This window comes from Eulemur rufifrons, chromosome 10 (assembly GCF_041146395.1).
Source record: "Eulemur rufifrons isolate Redbay chromosome 10, OSU_ERuf_1, whole genome shotgun sequence".
NCBI classification, from domain to species: domain Eukaryota; kingdom Metazoa; phylum Chordata; class Mammalia; order Primates; family Lemuridae; genus Eulemur; species Eulemur rufifrons.
This window is the reverse complement of record NC_090992.1, coordinates 17,155,265-17,175,932: the sequence shown is the minus strand read 5'-3', so window position 1 is coordinate 17,175,932 and position 20,668 is coordinate 17,155,265. Positions and strand designations below refer to the sequence as shown.

General features: G+C 48.9%; 1 protein-coding gene across 2 annotated transcripts in view; it reads right to left on the bottom strand.

Annotated features, from left to right (window-relative positions):
- Positions 1–20,668, bottom strand: part of SLIT3 (slit guidance ligand 3) — a 576,436-nt gene that overhangs the window by 43,740 nt on the left and 512,028 nt on the right. For both annotated transcript variants that reach the window (XM_069483860.1, XM_069483859.1), the window contains exons 21-23: positions 10,890–10,958; positions 8,365–8,436; positions 7,692–7,763 (exon numbers count right to left, since the gene is read on the bottom strand). In XM_069483860.1, the coding sequence (XP_069339961.1) occupies positions 7,692–7,763; positions 8,365–8,436; positions 10,890–10,958 (213 nt within the window). The remainder of the gene's footprint in view (positions 1–7,691; positions 7,764–8,364; positions 8,437–10,889; positions 10,959–20,668) is intronic.

The following is a 20,668-nucleotide window of genomic DNA, read 5'->3' as shown; positions in this document are numbered from 1 at the left end:
GGGGCCGGGCAACTTGGTATTAGTGGTGTCTCTCTCCACCTTGTGGTGTAGGCAGCTAGGAGCTCTTCCTACTTGCAAAATGGTGCCGTATACTAATCCTCCAGTAAATGCCTGGAGGGTAAGCCCATGAAAAAAATTGAATGAACACTGCTCTGTGCTCAAGTAACAACACGAGCAAATCCACAGTTCATGGATTACATCCTCCATTAAAGGATTAATCAACTGCATTAAAAAAAATCCCCAAATTGATGACTCGCTTTGGGTCTGGCCTGTGAAATGCAAGGTGAGTGAAATTCGTAGAAACTCGAAGGCTTCCTCAGTGACTGATGGACACCTTCACCTGTGCTGGCCATAACCTCCCCCCCACCAAGGATAAGGACTAGCAACTTTATTGCAGGCAGAGAGCCCTAGTAAAACAAAGAGACGATTAGCATTGACAATGCAAGTATAAACAGAACAGTAACTAATGAATTTGCTCTTTTTTTCTTACCAGCTGAAGTTAGCCTGCCCTTGATCTTCAGCTGAAATACAGACTGGAGCTTAATTACACTTAATAATAGAACAGTGGCTCTCATACTGAGTGAGCTTTGGAAGCTAGGAACTTGCAAATTCCTGAGCCTGCTTCCCAGAGATTCTGGTTTAGTGGGTCTGGGGTGGGCCCGAGACTCTGCGTTTCTAACAGCCTCCCGGGTGCCACTGACGCTACTGCAGTAGCAAGGATGTAGAAGGGGGCTCCTGGTGCTCTAAGGCAAGGGCCTCATGTTCTCACGGCTGTCCTCTGTTGTCACCCTCATCACCATCAGCTCCTTCTCCCCCCTCACAGTTCTCTGGTGAAATTCTCAGGGTGAAAGTCATCCCCAATTCTTAGGCGGCTGGGACAGCAGGACGATGGTAAACTGTCCTCCAAAGAGCATGCGACGGTAAGAAGAGCGAGACGCATTTCCAAACACTTCTATCACATCATTTAGTCTCTAATTCGTGAGGTTATTTATGAATCACACCAGCCCCTGCCTGCGATGGACTTGCCTGAGGTCACGACTGCCTGCTGTTTCGCAAACGCACCCAGCACCACTGTTAATCGTTTCTGAATGAAACCGCAGCCCCCGGAGAGGCACAAAGCCCTAATATAAAAACGCCGAATGATCCAAAGGCACTTTTGGCACTGTGACACCTGCAAGTCACACTCCCGTTCATTGTGAGCTGGGCCGCTGGGATCTCTGTAACCTGTAGAGCAACAGGGCTGTGACTGACTAGGATAAAGAAATGTGCCTACACCGAAGCTTCTTGCTCTTGGTTTGGCCCCAGAGAAGGACTCCTGCATGTCAAACAGACGTCCTAAAGGCTGCCAGAGGAGTGGATGAATGAGCCCTCCTGGGAGGCATTTAGCACCCCCCCCCCTGCTCCTCCCAGGGGCTGGGGCTGGGGCTGGCAAGCAACTCTCCGGACTCCCAGTGGCTCATCCTCAAGTGCTTGGAACTCCTTCTCCCCTCCTGACTCTCAGGGGACATTAAAGGCAGACTTGGGGATTTCGCAATGCAGATGGGGGCGTCATTAGGGCAACATTAGGGCATAACCACCCTTCAGTCCGGGCTGCCTGAACCTTGGGTCTCTAATCCCTAGGTGCTCACAGTTTGATGATGAACAGCAGGGACTATCCTAGTCCTAAACGTGGGTGGGTGAATTCTCTTCTGAGCAGGCTGGGCCATGCCCAGGGGACCTGGGGGTTGAGAACTAAGGCTCTGGAGTCAGGCTGCCTTGGTCTGAATCCGTCCTCTCTTACTCACTGGCTGTGGGAGCTGAGACAATTGACTTAGTCTTTCCGCGCCTCAGTTTTTTCATCTTGGAAACGAAGGAAGTCTTAGTATCTACTTGTAGTAGACATCTTTGGGGGGTGTGAGTTGCTCAACATCAACGCTTTCTTTCCTGTAGCAGTTCGTCCCTTTTCTACTGGGGAGTCACCCCTCTCCAGCTCTCGGTCCAAGGGGTTTGGCCTCCTGAGTGCAGCTGTGGTCCAGGTCTGGGCAACTGGAGTCACAGTGGTTGGTCTGAGGATGAGCATGTGGCCTAAGTGGACCAAGGAGAGACATTTCTGGGGCTTTCTCTGAGACTACTCAGTCAGAGGCAGTTTCCTTTTGTGGGGCTGCTGAGCTGCTAGAATGTAAACATCCAGCCCATTAGGACCCTCTGTGCCTTGAAGGGAGAGAGACTGCCCTTGAAACCTCCTCAGGAAAGCAGGGCTGAGAAGCAGAGGGAGACATTCTTGGCAGTATTGTTGCAGGACCTGCACCCAGCCCTAGAGCCCGTTACCTGCCGCTGCATTCTTCAGTTACCGAGTCCATAAATTCTTTTCATGCTTAAGGTGGTTTGCCCTGATTTTCTCTCCCTTTACCCAGCGGAGATCTAGTACACCACTTCACCAGCTAGACGGGAGGATCAAAGGATAGGATGCCAGGGGTTCAGGCGGTGCAGGACTCAATGCAGGGCCTGCCCACGGTAAGCACTTGTTCACGCTAGCTGTGATTACTGTTATCATGGTCCTGACTCCTCTACATTCCTGGATGTATTTTGGGGCCCGTCCTCTCACCGACGCCCACATAGAGTAGAAGCTTGAAAGTGTGCAGCCCGTGCGTCTCAAAGGCAGCGGTGAGGGCCATGGCTCGAGTCCAGGACCGAAGAGAAGACACCGAATTTGCACAGGGCGGCCCCGGGCCATCACTTTTCCCCCTGTGCCTCCCAGTCCAGGCGACTCTTCCGTTCTCACCACAATGTCTGCAACAGTATTGGAGGCTAACCTACCATGGGGAAGGAGGCGGGACGTGGTAGAAAGAGCCCCGGGCTGCAGAGACACAGTCCCAGTCTTGGTTCTGCCCATGCCTCGGGGCTATTCAGCAGCATCTCTTCCCGCTCCTACCCCCAGAAGCCACGTTCCAGCCACACCTGTGGCTTCTCGTAATTGTCCCAGTGCACCTGCCCTTCCTGACTTCAGGGCTCCGTCCAGGCCATTTATATTCTTCACTCCCATCACCACTGGCTTCTGGGTCTCAGCCTTGGAAGCAAAAGCTGAGGAGTGATGCTGAGAGCAAACAGTTGTGAGTTCAAATCCCAGCTTTGCTATCTATTGGTTGTATCGCTTTGGGCAAGTTACTCAATCTTGCTCAGCCTGCTTACTCGTCTGTGAAATGTGGATAATTGTCATATGTCCTCATAGGGAGAAGAGTCAATAGGATAATGTAACTGAAGCACTTAGCCCCGAGTGCAGTAAATGGTCCCGGTTTAATGGATGCCAGTGGTGATCATTAACCCTCCTTTCAGGAAGCCTTCTGCATGGCCAAGATTGGGTTACGTGCCTCTCACCCGCAATCCTGTGGCTCTTCTCCCAGGTGTCACCCTATATTGCCCTTGCTTATTTACTTGTCTATTTCCCCTTCTAGCCAAGAGCTCCCTGAGGGCAAGGATTATGCTTCATTCACTGGTTATTTTTTTCCCCCGGAGTTAAGCACAGGAACTAACCCACGGTAGGCATTCAGGAAAGGATGAACATCAGAATGATCTTGAACAAGTCCTAAACTTTTCCGAATCTGCCTCCTTATCTTATAAATGAAAAGTTTGGACAGGAAAATTTCCAAGACTCACTCTTCATTTCTAAGATTCTATACTTAAACTTATTTATTTATTTTCATGTTGGAGGTACCACAGGGCCAAGCCTGGACCATGGTTGGGAGGTCACGAGAAGTCACCTTTTGGCTCGTTGGAAGAATTTTCTAATGTCCAACAGCTGGTCAAAAGTGGAATGGGGTTGTCTGGGAAGGGAGTGAGCTCTTTGTCTTGGAAGGTAATCAAGCCCTTCGCAGGGATGTTGTAGGGAGGATTCATGCAGTCAGCAGAGCAGTGATCAACAGCCCCATGTGAACAAACAGCACAATCTTACTTGAGGGGCTAGGAGCTAAAAATAGGAGGAGGATGATGGATGATAATCGCACTGGCTCCCTCACGGGCACACGCTGAAATTGCCTCCCCAGTGCTCACTGATGCCAGGGGGCCCTCCTGCGGCTGGGACTGGGGAGTGACGTTTGGAACCACACACATACAAGGCACGTGAGTCGTGAGTCGGTGTGGGGGAATGATCAGGGAATGCACGGATCCACAAAGAAGGACTAGAATGTCCACAGGAATGTTCTAGCTATTTTTAGATTCGGAGCGAAGTAGGAAAAGCATTTTTCCACACAATGTTTCGTACTCAGGGCTCCCTGATCACCTCCTGTGATGTTCTCTGAAAAGTATTCATGTCCACCCACACGCACGCATGTACATGCATTCGCACAGACATGCACACACACACGCACGTGCACACACACTCGGCTCTCCCTTCCTGCGCTCCAGATCACCTTCTGGCCTTTGTCTATGGCCAACCCTTGATGCTCATTCTCCTCTCTGCCCCGGACACCCAGCATCCCTCGGTCTCTGGTCATTTCTGAAATTTTAGTCAAAATCAAAAAACTCTTCAGAAATGAGGAAAGAATATACAAATATTCAAATGCAGTAGCAGATAACGCAATTCCTGATTTCAGAAAAACCTATCTTTTTTCCAACACCCTAAACTGTAAATGTGTATTTTTTACTATCATCATTCACCTTTAACTTTGCCTACATTTAGTACAGAAATTATTTTATAATAACAGCTATCACCGATTTTTTTCATTAGCTCTCTTACAATCTTTCTTTGTAGGTATAAATGTTTACAGGTTACACATTTTAACATACATACAAGTTAAGTTTATTTCTCCATGTGACACTATGCACTTTCCTACATTGCTATGTACTTTTCATCTTTGCTTCTGTTGATAATTGCACTTTGTTGACTGGTTGCATCACAGTTTCCTTAAAGATTTTCCCTCTGTGACCCTTGTAGGAAATATTTAAAATTTTAGGTTAAAAATAACAGTGCAACAAAGATCTTAATGCACAGAACCCTTCCCTCATTTTAGATTATTCTTTAACCTAAATTCCTAGATGTGTAATTTCTGGGAGAAAGGATACAAATATCATAAAAGAAATGTAGTCCATAAACATTTTTAGTTTTCCTGAATTGGCCCTTATGCAGAAAATGATTGCTTCCCACTGAGGTGGATGGTTGGACTGAGGAACTCTAAGATCCTTTTTTATCCGCCAGATCCCCTGATTCTAAAATGACGATGCTAAAGGCCTACTCTTAATTCAAGGAGCAAGCACCAGCAGGTCGTGTGTTTATGTGCCCTGCTGATGCGCTCATGAGAGCGGTGGTGCTGGGTGGGGGTTGGACAGATGAACAAGGTGCTGGGGAAGGGGACAAGCCTGGACAGGCTGGCCAGACAGAGGGACGGGCAAGCATTTTCTGTCCTTCTTACAAGTTGCACTGCCCCAACCAGAACTACTCTCTTTATGAACATACGCACACAGACTCCTTTAAAATTGGCAGTTCCCACCCCCCGGCAGCAAACCCATGCACAGAACTGTTAGACGGCAACGAGAGACAATAGGCTGGGACCAAGGCGAGGGTGGCGGGGGATGGTGGGAAAGGATGGCGGAGCAGGGCCAGCTTCAGCCCCGGCCAACGAGACAGGCCCATCTCCCGTTGTGTTCAACAGGGAAATGGTTCTGCTGATGTTTCCATTCTCAAACTCCCCAGAGAAGGTAGATAATAAATAAGTGACAATAACAGATTGCACACTGTCAGCGCGGGCACTTCTTTGCCCCCAGAGAATTGATTTTTAATAACAGCGCAGATGACATGTGGCGGGAGTTGTCGCTGACACCGGTGTTTTGTGGGTCTCAATAAATCACATCAGCCGGGAGGCTCTGAAATGGACGAGCTTGTTGGGTGCTGTTTGCCGATTGCTACTGAGCCCTGGGAAGGGACCTGGGCTCTGAGTCAGGAGGCTGGATTCTGCAACCTCTGGACAGCTAGACCTTGGCCAGTTAGTTCACTAGTCTGGGCCTCAGTTTCCCCATCTTTAAAATGGGCATAATTGCCTCAACCTTACAGCACTGTTGCAAAAGGTTGAATGAAGGAATGTTCATAAAAAGCCCGATAAAATATGGTGATCACTATTGTACTTATAAAGGTCCAGAAAGGCAAGAAGGTGACAGGTTTGGGGGCAGAGTATCTGGCATCTCTGTTCTCATGGGACTATCATTCAAAGGTGATATTCAATAGGTGGAAGATGGAGGCTGGGCGTGGTGGCTCATGCCTGTAATCCTAGCGCTCTGGGAGGCTGAGGTGGGAGGACCACTTGAGCCCAGGAGTTTGAGATCAGCCTGAGCAAGAGCTAGGCACCATCTCTACAAAAAATAGAAAAAATTAGTGGGGTATGGTGGTGCATGCCTGTAGCATCAGCTACTTGGGAGACTGAGGCAGAAGGATTGCTTGAGCTCAGGACTTTGAGGTTGCAGTGAGCTATGATGGCGCCATTGCAGTCTAGCCTGGGCAACAGAGTGAGACTCTGTCTCAAAAAAAAAAAAAAAAAGGTGGGTGGCGGTGGGGTGCCTTCCTGTGTTAGCAAGCTATGATGTGAGAATAGTAACAACAATGAATATTTTTTTAATTAAATTTTTTTTTTTTTTTTTTTTTTTTAAAGACAAGGTCTTGCTCTGTCACCCAGGCTAGAATGCAGTGGCACCATCATAGCTCACTGCAACCTGGGCTTAAGCAATCCTCCTGCCTTTGCCTCCCACAGTGCTGAGGTTACAGGCATATGCCACTGTGCCCACACACAAATGAATATTGGTTAAATGTCTACAGTGCCAGAGCTGTGCTAAATGCTTTACACACAGTATCTCATTTACTCCTAATAAGACCCTGAGAGGCAATTACCATAATTATCTGATTTTACAGATGAGAAGACACTTAGCTACCCAAGTGCAAGACACGGCCCTGCGGGTGACAAGGGTACGCTGGCTGTGAAGGCTGCAGACTGCTCAGCTATGCCAGGGTGCAGGGCTGCTTGGTCCTGACTGCACAGCTATGCCAGGGTGCAGGGCTGCTTGGTCCTGCAGCAACGCGGAGGCAAGGCCCCCGGCGTGGCCAGGTCTCTCCATTCTCCACAAGCACATGGATGCAGATTAGGATTTGTGTAGGAAACCTCTTGATATTTAAATATAGACAGCTTATTAAAACTTTGTTATTTTAAAAGACACTGTAAGAGCCAACTACAAAATTGCTAACTAATAGCTGTCTGTGCGCTGGACCGGGCCCCTGGGCTTCCAGCTTGTGATCTCTGGTGCACGAGCTTTGTCTCCTAGCAGAGGTTCACAGCGTTGCATCCACCCCTCCGAACCCAGAGGTAACAACTGTACACAGAATGACCAGCCAAAGGTGGCTGGGGGCCACGCACTGTGCTCAGTACCAGAGGGCGGAATACAATTGCATATCCTAATCCTCACCAGGGAGGTGCCACTGATCCCATTCTACACATAAAGCAGCAGAAACTCAGAGCGGTTAAGCGGTTTGCTCACGGTTCTGCCAGCGGCAGGAAGTGAGGGCATGGCTGACTCTCAAGGGTAGCTCTCTCTACCCCGCTGAGCAAATAAGGGTGCAGGGTGGGGAGGTGTGTTTGCGGCTTTGAGCAAAGGAGAGTGGGGGAGCGGAGTGCTCAGCGCACTTCCTGCTGGTACTCAGCACCGTGCAAGCCAAACCCCGCACGCTGGGTACTCACAGCACTCGGAGGGACCGCAGCCCGTTGAAGGCGTGGACGGGGATGCATCTCAGCCGGTTGTAGCTCAGGATCCTGCGGAAAAGGGGGCACATGCCTGTTGGCTGTTCCTGTTCTCAGCTACTCAGGGGTGCACTGCTCACATTGTGAACCCATCAGAGCAAATGGTTTCTCTTCCTTCTTTCTAATACACTGACAAAGCATCCTAACAGTAAAGTACAGGGAAACCTCTCCCGCCACTTAGGGAAGCTCACTGGCTTCACCTCCCCAATGTCCTCCCAGGTCCTGCAGCGGCTGACTCGGTAGCCAGCTTGTCCATCACCTCCCTCCCGTCACATGGTGAGTGCTCACAATGTGCAAAGCTAATGGGAAATAAATGGGTCTGAGCAAAATGTAATTGCGCAGGGAAACCCTCCTCTAGGAGAGGAAATTCACAAATCAGAAAGTATTCCAAAGAGCCTTCTGCAGAGGTGATTGGGAGCCAGTTCCTCGCTAGCTGCGCAGACGGTGGAGTTCTGTCTTACTTCATTTTCCCCCTGATGATTAAGGTCCACCCTATGCTGGGGCAGCCCTAGCCCTGAGGGTCACTAGAGCAGAGAGCTTAGTCCTGGGTGGACAGAGAGAAAGAGTGACCGTCTACTGCTAGGCCCGTGGGCATGGTAAACACTGTACTCACAGAGTGGAGAGGTGAGACATGTTACTGAAGGTGTAATTGGTCAGCACACTGATGCTGTTGTTGCTCAGGTCACTAGGAAAAGTAAAACAGAAGGGTCATGCTTTACTCTCAGTTGAATCCATAGGAGGCCATTCCCAAGTATAGCACATGGCTGCCACCCATCCATCCACCCACCCACCCATCCACTCACTCACCCATCTATCCATCTATGCACCTGCCAATTTTTAAATTTTTTTTTATTTCAGCATATTACCAGGGTACAAATGTTTAGGTTATGTATATTGCCCTTGCCCCACCTGAGTCAGAGCTTCAAGCGTGTCCATCCCCCAGACAGTGCGCACTGTACCTATTAGGTGTGTATATACCAATCCCCTCCTCCGCCTCCCATCTGCCCGACACTCAATGAATGTTGTCACCATATATGCACTTAAGTGTTGATCAGTTAAAACCAATTTGATGGTGAGTACACATGGTGCTTGTTTTTCCACTCTTGGGATACTTCACTTAGTAGGATAGGTTCCAGCTCTATCCAGGATAATACAAGAGGTGCTATATCACCACTGTTTTTGAAGACTGAGTAGATTCCATGGTGTATATATACCACATTTTATTAATCCACTCATGTATTGATGGGCACTTGGGTTGTTTCCACATCTTTGCAATTGTAAATTATTGTCCATCCATGCATCTGCCTATTTATCTACCCACCTACTTACCAGCACACTTGCTTGCCCATCTGTCTATCCATCCATCCACTCACCCACCTACTCACACATCCATCCATCCACACATTCACTCACCTGCCCATATATCCATTTATCCATCCATCTACCCACCCACCTACCCACACACTCATCTCTTCACCCACCTACCCAGCCACGCACTCATTCACTTCCCCATCTACCATCTGCCCACTCATCTATTTATCCCACTCACTCACCTGCCCATTTGCCCACCTACCTACCCATCCATCTATCTACTTATCCATCCGCTTACTTATCCAAATGTTAAGTTTTCCATTCAAGCACTTAGTCATTCAGGCAACTGTCATTCATTCATCCCTCCATTAATTTATTCAGTTAATCATTCAATTACATATCTATTCATCCATTTCATTCCACTAACAAAACATAATACATACCATCATTTTTCCTTATTTTAGTACTTTTCCCCAATTAATTCTTTTCAATGTCCCTCCATACTTCTTCTCTTCTGACATTCATTTATTTCATCTTATGAGATTCTGTCTTAGGAGGAATGAGGGTGGTGGGGGTGCAGTCCTCTGCCAACTACAACCCTCGAGCTGCCCCTCAGGGATAAATACCCGGAGAAGTGGCAACATCAGCTGCACATTAGAATCACCTGGGAGCTTTCAAATCCTCTCATGCCTGGGTCCCATGCCCAGATATTCTGATTCAATCAGTGTAATGTGAGCTTGAACATGAGTATTTTTTAACAAAACAATGGCTCAGGTGATTCCTCTAATCAGGTGAAGTTCAGAACCATTTCTCTAGAGCAGAGGTTCTCAACTAGGGGCACTTTTGCTCCCCGAGTGGCATTTGGAAATGTCTGAGACATTTTTGGTTGTCAATACTAGGGGGTGGGTGGAAAGTGCTACTGGCATCTAGTGGGCAGAGGCCAGGGATGTTAAACATTGCACAACGTCCACGACAGCCCCCCACAACCAGGAATTATCTGGCCCCAAATGTCCACGTTCCAAGGTTGAGAACTCCTCCTCCAGAGGCTGGTTTCCAGATTATCCAGAAATCCAGGCCGAGGACAGGCGGCTTTCTTCCACCCCTCCAGGTGGGCTCCCTCCTTTCCCCGGGGTGACGCTCTTGCATTCTCAAAGAGCTCACATTTCCCCCTTGTGGGCTGGCTCCCTGTCGCCCTAAGCAGACATGGGCACCTTTCAATTACCACTTGCGCACGGAATTATTCCGCACTGTCCTGGGTTCCATCGTGACACGGTGCTGAGGCTGCTGAGGGACAAAGCTCACAGGCCACCTGACTTCCTGGGCCACGCCCATGCTCGGCAGCCCTGCTCCTTATTCCAGGGTTTTCCTGGGTCTTGGCAGACTAGGAGCCAATAGCAACCACCACCCGAAGGATCCTCGCTTTGAACCAGCTACTTGGAACATTCTCTGGGGAACTAAACCAGTTGGAAGAAGAAATGCCCAGTTATGCTTTTGGTGGAAGCAAGCAGCTGGAGACTGAGGAAGTGCTGGAATTCAGTTTGGACCTTGGACGGTCAGGGGTTCACCCACCTTCCCCCAAGCCAAGCAGGAGGGTGGTTCCGATGGCCCATGGGGCCAGGCTCTGGGTATTTCTGCATGTAGGTCCCACTGGGTAAGACCATCAGGAAGCTCCATTCCTCCCAGCTGCCTCGCCCTGCTCCACCCAGGGAGGAAAGTGTGGAAATGCCACGCCAGCCTGCAGCACCGTTCTCTCTTGCCCTCCACCTCAGTTTCCTGAGCTACCCTAGGAGAGAACAGTAAATGTCCCACCCAGCACCAGGCTCTTACATGAGTGTCAGGTGTCGGAGGGCGGACAGCTCTCTGGGCACAGCGGTCAGGTGGTTTCCTTCCAGGTACCTGAAAGAGAAGCGCAGAGTGACAACACCTGGGAGAGACACCATACAAATTGCCACTCTCAGAAAAGCCTCCCTGACTTTCCAGGCTAGGTTGGGTCTCTCGTTTACGCTCTCATGGGACCCTCCCTTCAAAGCACATACTACATTTGTCATTTAGTATTTATTTGTGTGCTTATTCAACTACTGACAGTTTTCTCCACTGGACTGAAAAGTTCCACGATGACAGGGCTCTTATCTAACATTGCCCACTGTTGGATCCCCCAAGCCTGTTTACAGGGCTGATACATAGTAGGTGTTCAATAAACATTTGTTTAAGGAATAAAGGACTCACTTTATGCTCAGCCCTCACGATATCCTTGTGAGGCAGGAATTCACAGTTGAGGAAGCAGAAGTTTAGAGATGTTAAAATACCTGCCCAGGGTCACACAGCAAGCAGGTGGTCGAGCTAGGACTTGAACCCAGGTCTCCCTGACTGTACTGTTACCACAGCTCCATACAGCCTCTACGTAGCTACCGGGGGATGCTGGGAGAACTGAGCCACAGTTCACTGTTGGCCATCTCTGATGTGCGTTTGGAAACTGAGGATATAGGGCCCATCTCTGTTCCCTGGAGCACTGTGCGATGGTGCCCAGCAAGAGGACCACCTGGCAGGAGGGGACAGGGTTCGGAATGAGGATGCACCCGGCAGATGGGGACTCCTGGACAGGCAAAGGCTGAGCCTAGATCTGCCTGCACTGTAGTGTCCTGCTCTGACCTATGCATCTGGGATGGGGCCACCTCCTTGAAGACTCACGTGCGGCTTAAGAGGAGAAAGTCTCCCTGTAATTATGTAACCATGAATTACAAAGGTTGTTACTACCTTCTAGAGGGGACACAGGCCAATTCACTCCCTCCCGCCCTTGCTGTCAACCTCTTCCCCTAGGCTTCCTGGTGCTCTCAGGACGAAACTGCAAAATCTTAGGATGGCTTACAAAACCTGCTTTGGTCCCCTGGGTGAGTACTCCTTGGTCCAACGCTCCCGTAGTGTCCTCTCTCATAATAGCCAACAGGCTCACGGTCACGGCTGTCCTCTTGCCCAGTGCCTGCCTTAAGCTCCAGGAGGGCAGACCGAGGCCTGTCTTTTGCTAGCCCAGTGCTTCACCTCTGCGCTCTGAGTTTATTTTCACCTCACGCCATCACAGCGCTGAGAGGATACACACTGTACTGTATCATCCCTTCTTTTCTCTCTCAACTCACTAGGGTATAAACTCCACGAGGGCAGGGATTTGTGCCAGTTCTGTTTCCTGCTATAACTGCAGTGCCTAGTGGCATGCTGAGCTCACAGTAGCTCTACTATTTGTTGAATGAATGACTGCTGAGAGGGATTATTCACAGGACCCTGGATTAGAAAACCAAACACCTACAGTGGTCTCAAGGAATGCCCTGTGCCTGGCCCAGGTATCTCTGTAGGACAAGCCATGCTGTATAAATGCATGTATTTGCTGAACTGATGAATAAAAGCGTAAGTGACCAGTGGAATTCAGGATGCCCATAACATCTGCATGTAAGACAGGGGGAGGTTCAGGACCCTGGAGGATGGGCATAGCTGCTTCTAGAACCTCTGGGGCCCTCGGTGCCTGTTCTGGGTTCCAGGCTGGCTCTGATAGGTTCTATGCCAAATACTAATTGAATTAGCTTCTCTGCCTGCTTAAAACCCTCTGTAGCTTCCATTACTTATTAGAGAAGGGCCACCCAACTCCTGCCCGCATCCAACAAGGCCTTCTGTGGCTTGTCTTATATCAAAGGTTCTCCAGAGAAGGAGAACATATAGAGAGAGCAGGGGAGGAGGAACATTTATTCTAAGGAACAGGCTCAGGCAATCACAGGGCTGGCCTACAAGAACTTACATCTCCCTTCTCAAGCTTTTAGCACACACCATCCTCTTTTTCACGCTATGTGCTCCATCACAGGGCTGGCAAGTTCAAAATCTATAGGGCAGGCTGGAAGGCTGGAAACTCAAGCAGGATTTCTGTTACTGTCTTGAGGCAGAATTCCTTCTTCTCTGGGAAAGCTCAGTTTTTTGCCCTTAAGGACCTTAACTGATTAGAAGAGGCCCACCTCCACATCAGGGATAGAAATCTCCTTAATTAAAATGTCAACAGATTGCAGATGTTAATTGCATCTACAACATACCTTCACAGCAACATCTAGACTGTGTCTGACCAAGCATCTGGGTGTCACAGCCTGGCCAAGCTGACAGGAAACAGACCACCACAGCCCTGCCTCCTCTCTTTGCTCTTATTGCATCAAACTCTCCCGTGGCCTCTGGTCCCAACTCTACTGGCCTTAACCTTCCTCCAATGCCCCACGCCCATCTGTGGGGGGCCCAGTTCCCTCTCCTTGCCTGGTTAAATCCCACAGATGCTCAGATCTCAGCTCCAACATCTTCCCTGATATCAGATCTCACACTTACTGGTGATACTACAGGTTCCCAAAGCTTTGCGTGTATTTTCTTGGTGATACCTTTAGCGTGACTCTGTGACGTACAGCATTCCTGTACACTGCCTGGCAACAGCAGATGCTCAGGAAACATCATCTGCATGATGAAAATCCCAGAACTCCCCAGGAGAGCTGCACTTGGCACTACAGAGTCAGGCGGAAGTTGTTTCAGCACAGAAGGTCCCCGGCGACCTGGCATCGCAGCTCAGCAGACTTGGAATCAAAAGGTTTCACTTCAGAAATGCAGATGCGCTTGTGCGGGAGAGCTTTGCAGGAAGCCCTTCATGAAAACTCTGAACTCCAAAGCTGCCTGCAGCCTGCAGCCCAGAGCCCCAGAGGGACCTTTCGGGAGACTGCCCCCTTGCCCCACCAGCCTCAGAACTGCCAGAGCATTTCTAGCAGGTCAACCTTTGCATTGACCTGCATTTAAATGTTCTGTTTCAATCCCAGCGCAAGCACACGAGGACACGTCTGCCTCGCATGCAAATCCACACAGATCTCTGTGAGCGCATGTTCTGCATTCCTGCTTCGAGCTCTGCGGTACCGACAGGTGTCCCACAAAGAGCTCAGAGCAGCTGAATGGTGAAGGAGAAGGGGGGCAGCCACCTTCTCCGAGACCCTGCTCCAGGCCAGGGTTTCCACCAGGGACCTGGAGTGATGCGGGGGCAGCTCAGGAACTGTGGCTCACATCCTGGCCCCGCCATGGAATAGCTGTGTGACCTCTGGCAAGGTACTTAACCTCTCTGAGGTTGTGTTTACTCATCTATAAGACGGGGCTTATAATAATCACCATCTTGATATGATTATGAGGATGAAATGAGAGTCTCTGTGAACAGCACTTGGAGTAGTGCCTGGCACACTAGTGTCCAGTGGATTTTGAACATATATATACACATATGGATAGATATACACAGACATCTCCATCCAATAATATATACGATTACGGAAAGACAGATAATGATCCCCTTGCTGTTTGTTGTCTAGTTCTCTTCCAGGGTAATATTTCTAAAATGAGAATCAGACCATGCCACTTTCCTGGTTAAAATTCCTCCTTGGCTCCTGCATTCTCTTGGGATAAAGAGTCAGCCCTCGCCATGGCCTACAAGAACTTACATCTCCCTTCCCAAGCTTTTAGCACACACCATCCTCTTTTTCACGCTATGTGCTCCATCTCACGGCCTTCTTAACTTCTTGAATTTAAGATCTTTCCACCATGGGCTCTTCATAGAGCACATTCTTTCCACTCCTTTTTCTCTTTTATTTTCTTGGGAAATCCTACTCTACTCCCTCCCTCTGGAACGCCTAATCTACTGGTTAGTTTTCTTACTGTCTTTCTCCCCCATTCTAAGTTTATGAGAAAAGGGAGCTTATCTGCCATGCTAGCTGCTGCACTGCCAGCTCCCATGACGGTGTCCGGCCCAATAAACTCAACAGCACTTGGATGAGTGAAGAGAGACTTCTCAGCTCTCCGCCGGTGCTCAGGCCTCCCACGGGCCCTCCCGCAGACGGCCGTGACTGCCTGATAGTGCTGAGAAGTGTCCTCTACCAACTCCATCTGCTGAGGTCTTCTCTGAGCCAGGGCCTGCGCCAGGACTTGTAAGTGCTGCGTGCCCAGAGCCGGCACGCTCTCCAAAGATGCGATCAACCACTCCAGCTGGCCGGGGGCGCATTTCTGTCTGGCTCCCTGGGCCAGAGAAAGGCAAGGATGTAGTCGGGGCTGGGTAGTTGCTCTATTAAGTGCCCTGGGGAGCCCGCTCAGCGCGGGGGCTCAGAAGGCAGCAGCTGGCCTTGCTAGAGAAGGCCCAGCTGTCAGGATGGACCAGCCAGAACCACGGACAGGCGCCTGTAGCACTGTGGCAGGGGCCTGGGTTTGCCTTTTCCCTGCTTACCTGCAGACGTCAGTTTTCAAGAGGACCCCACAAGCCAGGCCACTGGGCAGAACACGCAGGGACTTGGGCTTCTGCCACTGGGACGTGGTGGTTTAGTGGTCGGTCCTTAGGGTGACATACACCCAGGCTTGAGTCTGTGCTCTGTTGCTTACTGGCAGCATAATCTTAAAAACATTACTCAATTTTCCTGAGCCTCAGTTACCTCATCTGCAAAGCGAGAATAATGATGCTCGCCTTGCAGTGTTAGCAGGATTAAATCAGATCACTTGTAAAAAAAAGTCCAGCACAGCACCCGGCACACAGCAAATGCTCTACCACGGCAGCTGCGGCGGTTTGCAGCACAGGCAGGATGGTCCTCCTTGCTTTCTTAAAGGCCAGGGTGGGCAGAATGTCCCGATTCCTGCTCTCCCAGGGCACGCACCGTCTGCGCCCCTCCCTGGGCTGCTCCCCTGCCGCACCGCTCTGCCCTGTCTCCTGCATGCATGTCACCTCCTAAGCAAACTGTCGAAGAGAAGAACACTCCACTAAGCTGCTTTCTGGACTCCACACTCCCGCCCTCTAAGCCCTCGGAGTTCACAGTGCCAGGCCAGGTCCCTCCCTCTTCTTCAGCCAGTGCTCTCGTGTCATCACCTCCTGCCGCACTCACTCTCAAAGGGTGGCATCTCAGCCCCGTGCCCTCCTGCCTCCTGGCCAAGCCCTGTCCCTTTCATGTCTCCTGTCAGGGCAGCATATGCATGTGTGCGCACACACTGCCAGCCTGCTTCCCACAATGTTCTCAGACCTCACACCTTAATACAAATCCTTTCTTCCAATAATTGTGCCTGGGGGACAGATTATCCTTCCCTTCTCCTCTCCTTGGGACATCCGTTGTAGGACACCAAAGACATACCCATGCTCGTAGTCCTCAGACCAAAATCAGACATCCTGGATACTAAGCAGGGCTGGACTCCGAGGGAACACTTTGATTTTCCTCTCCAGCCTGTATGCAGAGTTGGGCTTGCAGAGTTTGTTTCTAGAACCAGGAAGACCTGATGTCTATAAACGTTCCCATAAATGGAAACAAACAGACTTTTAGGCTTCAGTTCTTCTGGAACAGAGAAGTAAGCCTGAATCTAGGGTAGCTCCACAGCGGTAATTGCACTTTCTGAGGCAGTGAGGCCCTACCTTTGCAGAGAGCACTTGTTGCAGTGATTTTGGGGGCTGAGCTGTCTCGCGTCTGCTCTTGCCCTGGTGTCAGCAGGATTTTGTAAGCTTGCCTTGTTAGTGCTGACTTAGAGCAGGTGTCTCCCTGTATGCCTGCCAGTGTATAATGACCAGAGTGGTTCTCACAGTGTCATCCACGGACCCCTGCTGGGGGTCCCCAATATATCTTCAGGGGTCTATTTTTGTGATAATATTAAAACATTATTTTCCTTTTGCACTGTGTTGACATTTGCACTGATGGTACAAAATCAGCGGTGGGTAAAACTGCTAGCACCTCATGAATCAGGACATTGGTACCAAATGATACCAGTGGTCATTATATTCTTCATCTCTGTGTACTTGTAGGTTAAAATAAAGCCAATTTCGCTTAAGAATGCCCTTGATGAAAAAGTAAAAGTTATTATTTGTATTAACTCTCAACTCTCGAGCGCACATTCCTTCAACGTCCTGTGTGACGAATGGGAAGTGTGCATGAAGCGCGTCTCCTCCACAGGAAGCACATCGGCTGTCCAGGGGACAGGACCTGTGCAACTGAGTTGCAAACTGAACTAGCCAGTTTTTAAATTTTTTATGAAATGCTATTTTTACTCAAAAGAATGACTGGCAAACTGGTTATTCAGACGTGAGTATTTAGTAGACAATTTCTTTCTCTCCTTCCTTCTCTCCTATTCCTTCCCTCCTTCCTCCCTTCCTTCCTTTCTTTTGTTAGAGACGGGGTCTCGCTCTGTTGCCCAGGTGGGAGTGCAGTGGTGTGATCATGGTCCATTGCAGCCTCGAACTCCTGGGCTCAAGTGGTCCTCCCACCTTGACCTCCACCATTTCTTGAAAATGAGCAAAGTAAGCCTGTCACTTCAAGGAAAACAACTGATAGTTTTTGTTGCTAGTGATAAAATGTGGGCTCCAAATGACAATTAAAATTTTGGAAAATTCGTAAGTGCTGCATTGAGCTTGAGAGCTTCCCCTTACTTAAAGACATTTCTGATGAGATCAGTGATAATATCAAAGGATATGGCTTTCAAGTATATTGTGTAATGAAATGTGTCAACGTTTGGAAGATCTGCACAACTCAGGGAGCCAGTATTTTCCCAATGAGCAGTGCATGATGTTATAAGACCTTGCATGAGGGAAAGTTCCATTCGAAGTGTAAGATAGACCTTGAACTTGTCAAAGTCTGTAAATCTGGATTTTAACATAATAGAGGATGGATGAAAAGTTCATTGGTCTGGGCGTAGTTTCCACACTACAACTAGGCTTTTAGAAACTACCACTTGTTGAACTTTGGTGTATTATCAAAGAATACCCACAATTATCTGAAAAGACTTTAAAAATGCTCCTTCCTTTTCCATCTACACATCTGTGTGAAGTCAGAGTTTCTTCCTATATGTCACCCAAAACAACACATCACAACAGAGAGAATGGTGATGCAGATATGAAAATCCAGTTGTTTTCTGTGAAGAGATTTGCAAAAACATAAAACACCACCAGTCTTCTCAATTACATTTCTTTTGGTTTGTTTGTCCTAAAAATATGCTTTTTATATCAACATGCAATGGGCACATCATGGTTATTTTTAAATGGAATAATAAATGCATATTTTAAAAACTTCTCAGTGTTAGTCTTTAATCTGGTAAATATCAGTAGCTAGAACCCACATAAACACAAGTTCTTGGCGAGTGGGATGTCTTGAAAGGCACGAAGGAGTCCTGAGACCCAAAAGTTCAAGAACTTCTGGTGTAACGGGTGTGACTGTGGGATCTGGGGCCAGACAAACCTGTCTTCTAATCCTGACTGGGCTGCTCAGCAATGGTAAGACTTGGGGCAAGTGATTTTTATTCACACTTCTCTGAAAGTTGCTCCTCCCTGAAAGAGGACAAGTGGTCCCGCAGCCCTATGTCAACGAGACTTGCAAGGGTGGAAAGGGTGGAGGAGAGCTCAGTTTGGCCTGACTTCACCGAGGAGACGGAATCTGGAGGAGACAGGCGGAGGACAGCCAGGGAGGGTTTGCAGAGGGCTGACGAGGAAAAGTCACCTCCTGCTCGGACGGCACTGCTGGGCCTTGAGCGCTTGCGATGGACTCCCACATCCCGCCCTTTAAAGAAATGCAGGGCACCTTTGTTTTTGCTTCTTCTCAGTGAATTAAACTTAATTTTGTTTTGTAAGCTGGCAGCTCTGCCTGAGATAACTAACGATGCCCCAGGGAGCTGGAAAGCTAGCAGTGCAAAGCCTGGATCTGGGCTCATCCAATGTCCCCGAACCCAAGCCTTCGAGCCACAGTTTTCCGGGCCTGCCAGCTTTCACTTTCTCCAACACTCATTTTCCTGCTTACCCCTCCCGAGACACCCTCCGCTGACACGTCCAGGAGATGGATCAGGGACAGAAGTGGAGGCTGCCTTCCTTGGTATGCTTTAAAAGCCTTGGAGGCCATGCCTGGCAGAGGGAAATGCTCCTGTTTCCAAAGCAGAAAATCAAGTCTCCTCCCAAAGCACTGAACTTGACTTTATAATTGCATCCAATTATCTCTGTTATTCCAGTCCTGGTTTCATGACCTTTGGGGAAAAGCATCCATGGGTTGTTTTCACGGCACTTTTGTCCTTTGACATGTGTCACTTGGCACTCAGTTGGCTGGGAAAGATCGTGCACCTGGGTTGTTTTCTGCAGCCCCCGTCCCAGAGTGTGGCACAGCCCAAGGAAAAGGCGTGAAGCTCACTACATAATGTGCCGTTTGCTCACACAGATCTTCACAGCGTGACTCCAGCCCAAACTCAGGGCTGACATGGATTTTTACTGACTGTCGAGACTTCCCTTCCTTCCCTGGGGCTGTCAGCACTGGCTGCAGTCTCTCTGAGCATTGGGAAATGCCAGGAGCCACAATACACACCCAAGATCTATTTGCTAGTTTAAGAAATTGGCACGCTCAGGTTCTACCCCAGGAGGCATTTGCAGGGCGGGTCACAGAAACTCCCCCTGGAGGAGCCTGGGTCTCATTCTGTCACTTGTGTCTGAGGGTACAGGCATATCTTGCTTTCCTGCTCTTCACTTGAGTGTGCTTTGTAGATATTATGTTCTTTACAAATTGAGGGTTTGTGGCAATCCTGCATTGAGCAGGCCTATTGGCGCCATTTTTCCAAGAACACGCGCTCACTTCATGTCTCTGTGCCACGTTTCGGTAATTCTCACAGTATTTCCAACTTTCTCATTATCATCATATCTGTCATGGTGATCTATGATCAGTGATCTTTGATTTTAATATCGTAATTGTTTGGGGGCACCATGAACTGGGCCCACGGAAGGCAGCGAAATTAATCGACGAACGTGTGTGTTCTGACTACTCCACGACAGCCATGCCCCCATCTCTCCCCCTCTCCTCCGGCCTCCCTATTCCCTGACACAACAGTATTGAAATTAGGCCAATTAACAGTCCTACGATAGCCTCTAAGTGTTCAAGTGAAAAGCAGAGTCGCACAGATCTCACTTGAAAGCTAGAGATGATTCAGCTTGGTGAGAAAGGCTTGTCAAAAGCTAAGAGAGGCTGAAAGCCAGGCCTCCTGCACCAGTCAGCCAAGTTGTGAGTGCAAAGAAAAAGTTATTGAAGAAAATGAAAAGTGCTACTCCACTGAACACACAAATGGTATGAGAGCAAAACAGCCTTATTGCTCATGTGGAGAAAGCTTTAGTGGTCTGGATAGAAGATCAAACCAGCCACAACATTCCCTTAAGCCAAAGCCTAATCCAGAGCAAGGACCCAACTCTTCATTTCTATGAAGGCTGAGAGAGGTGAGGAAGCTGCAGAAGAAAAGTTAGAAGACAGGAGAGGTTGGGTCATGAGGGTTAAGAAAAGAAGTTGTCTCTGTTAACATAAAAGTGTAAGGTGAGGCAGCAAGTGCTGGTATAGAAGCTGCAGCAAGTTATCCAGAAGATTCAGCTAAGATAATGGATGAAGTTGGCTACACAAACAACAGATTTTTCATGGAGACAAAACAGCCTTATATTGGAAGACCCCATCTATGATAATATCACATCAGAGAAGAAGTCGATGCCTGGCTTTTAAGTTTCAAAGGACAGGCTGACTCTCTTGTTAAGGGTTAATGCAGCTGGTGACTTTAAGTTGAAACCAGTGCTCATCTACCATTTTGAAAATCCT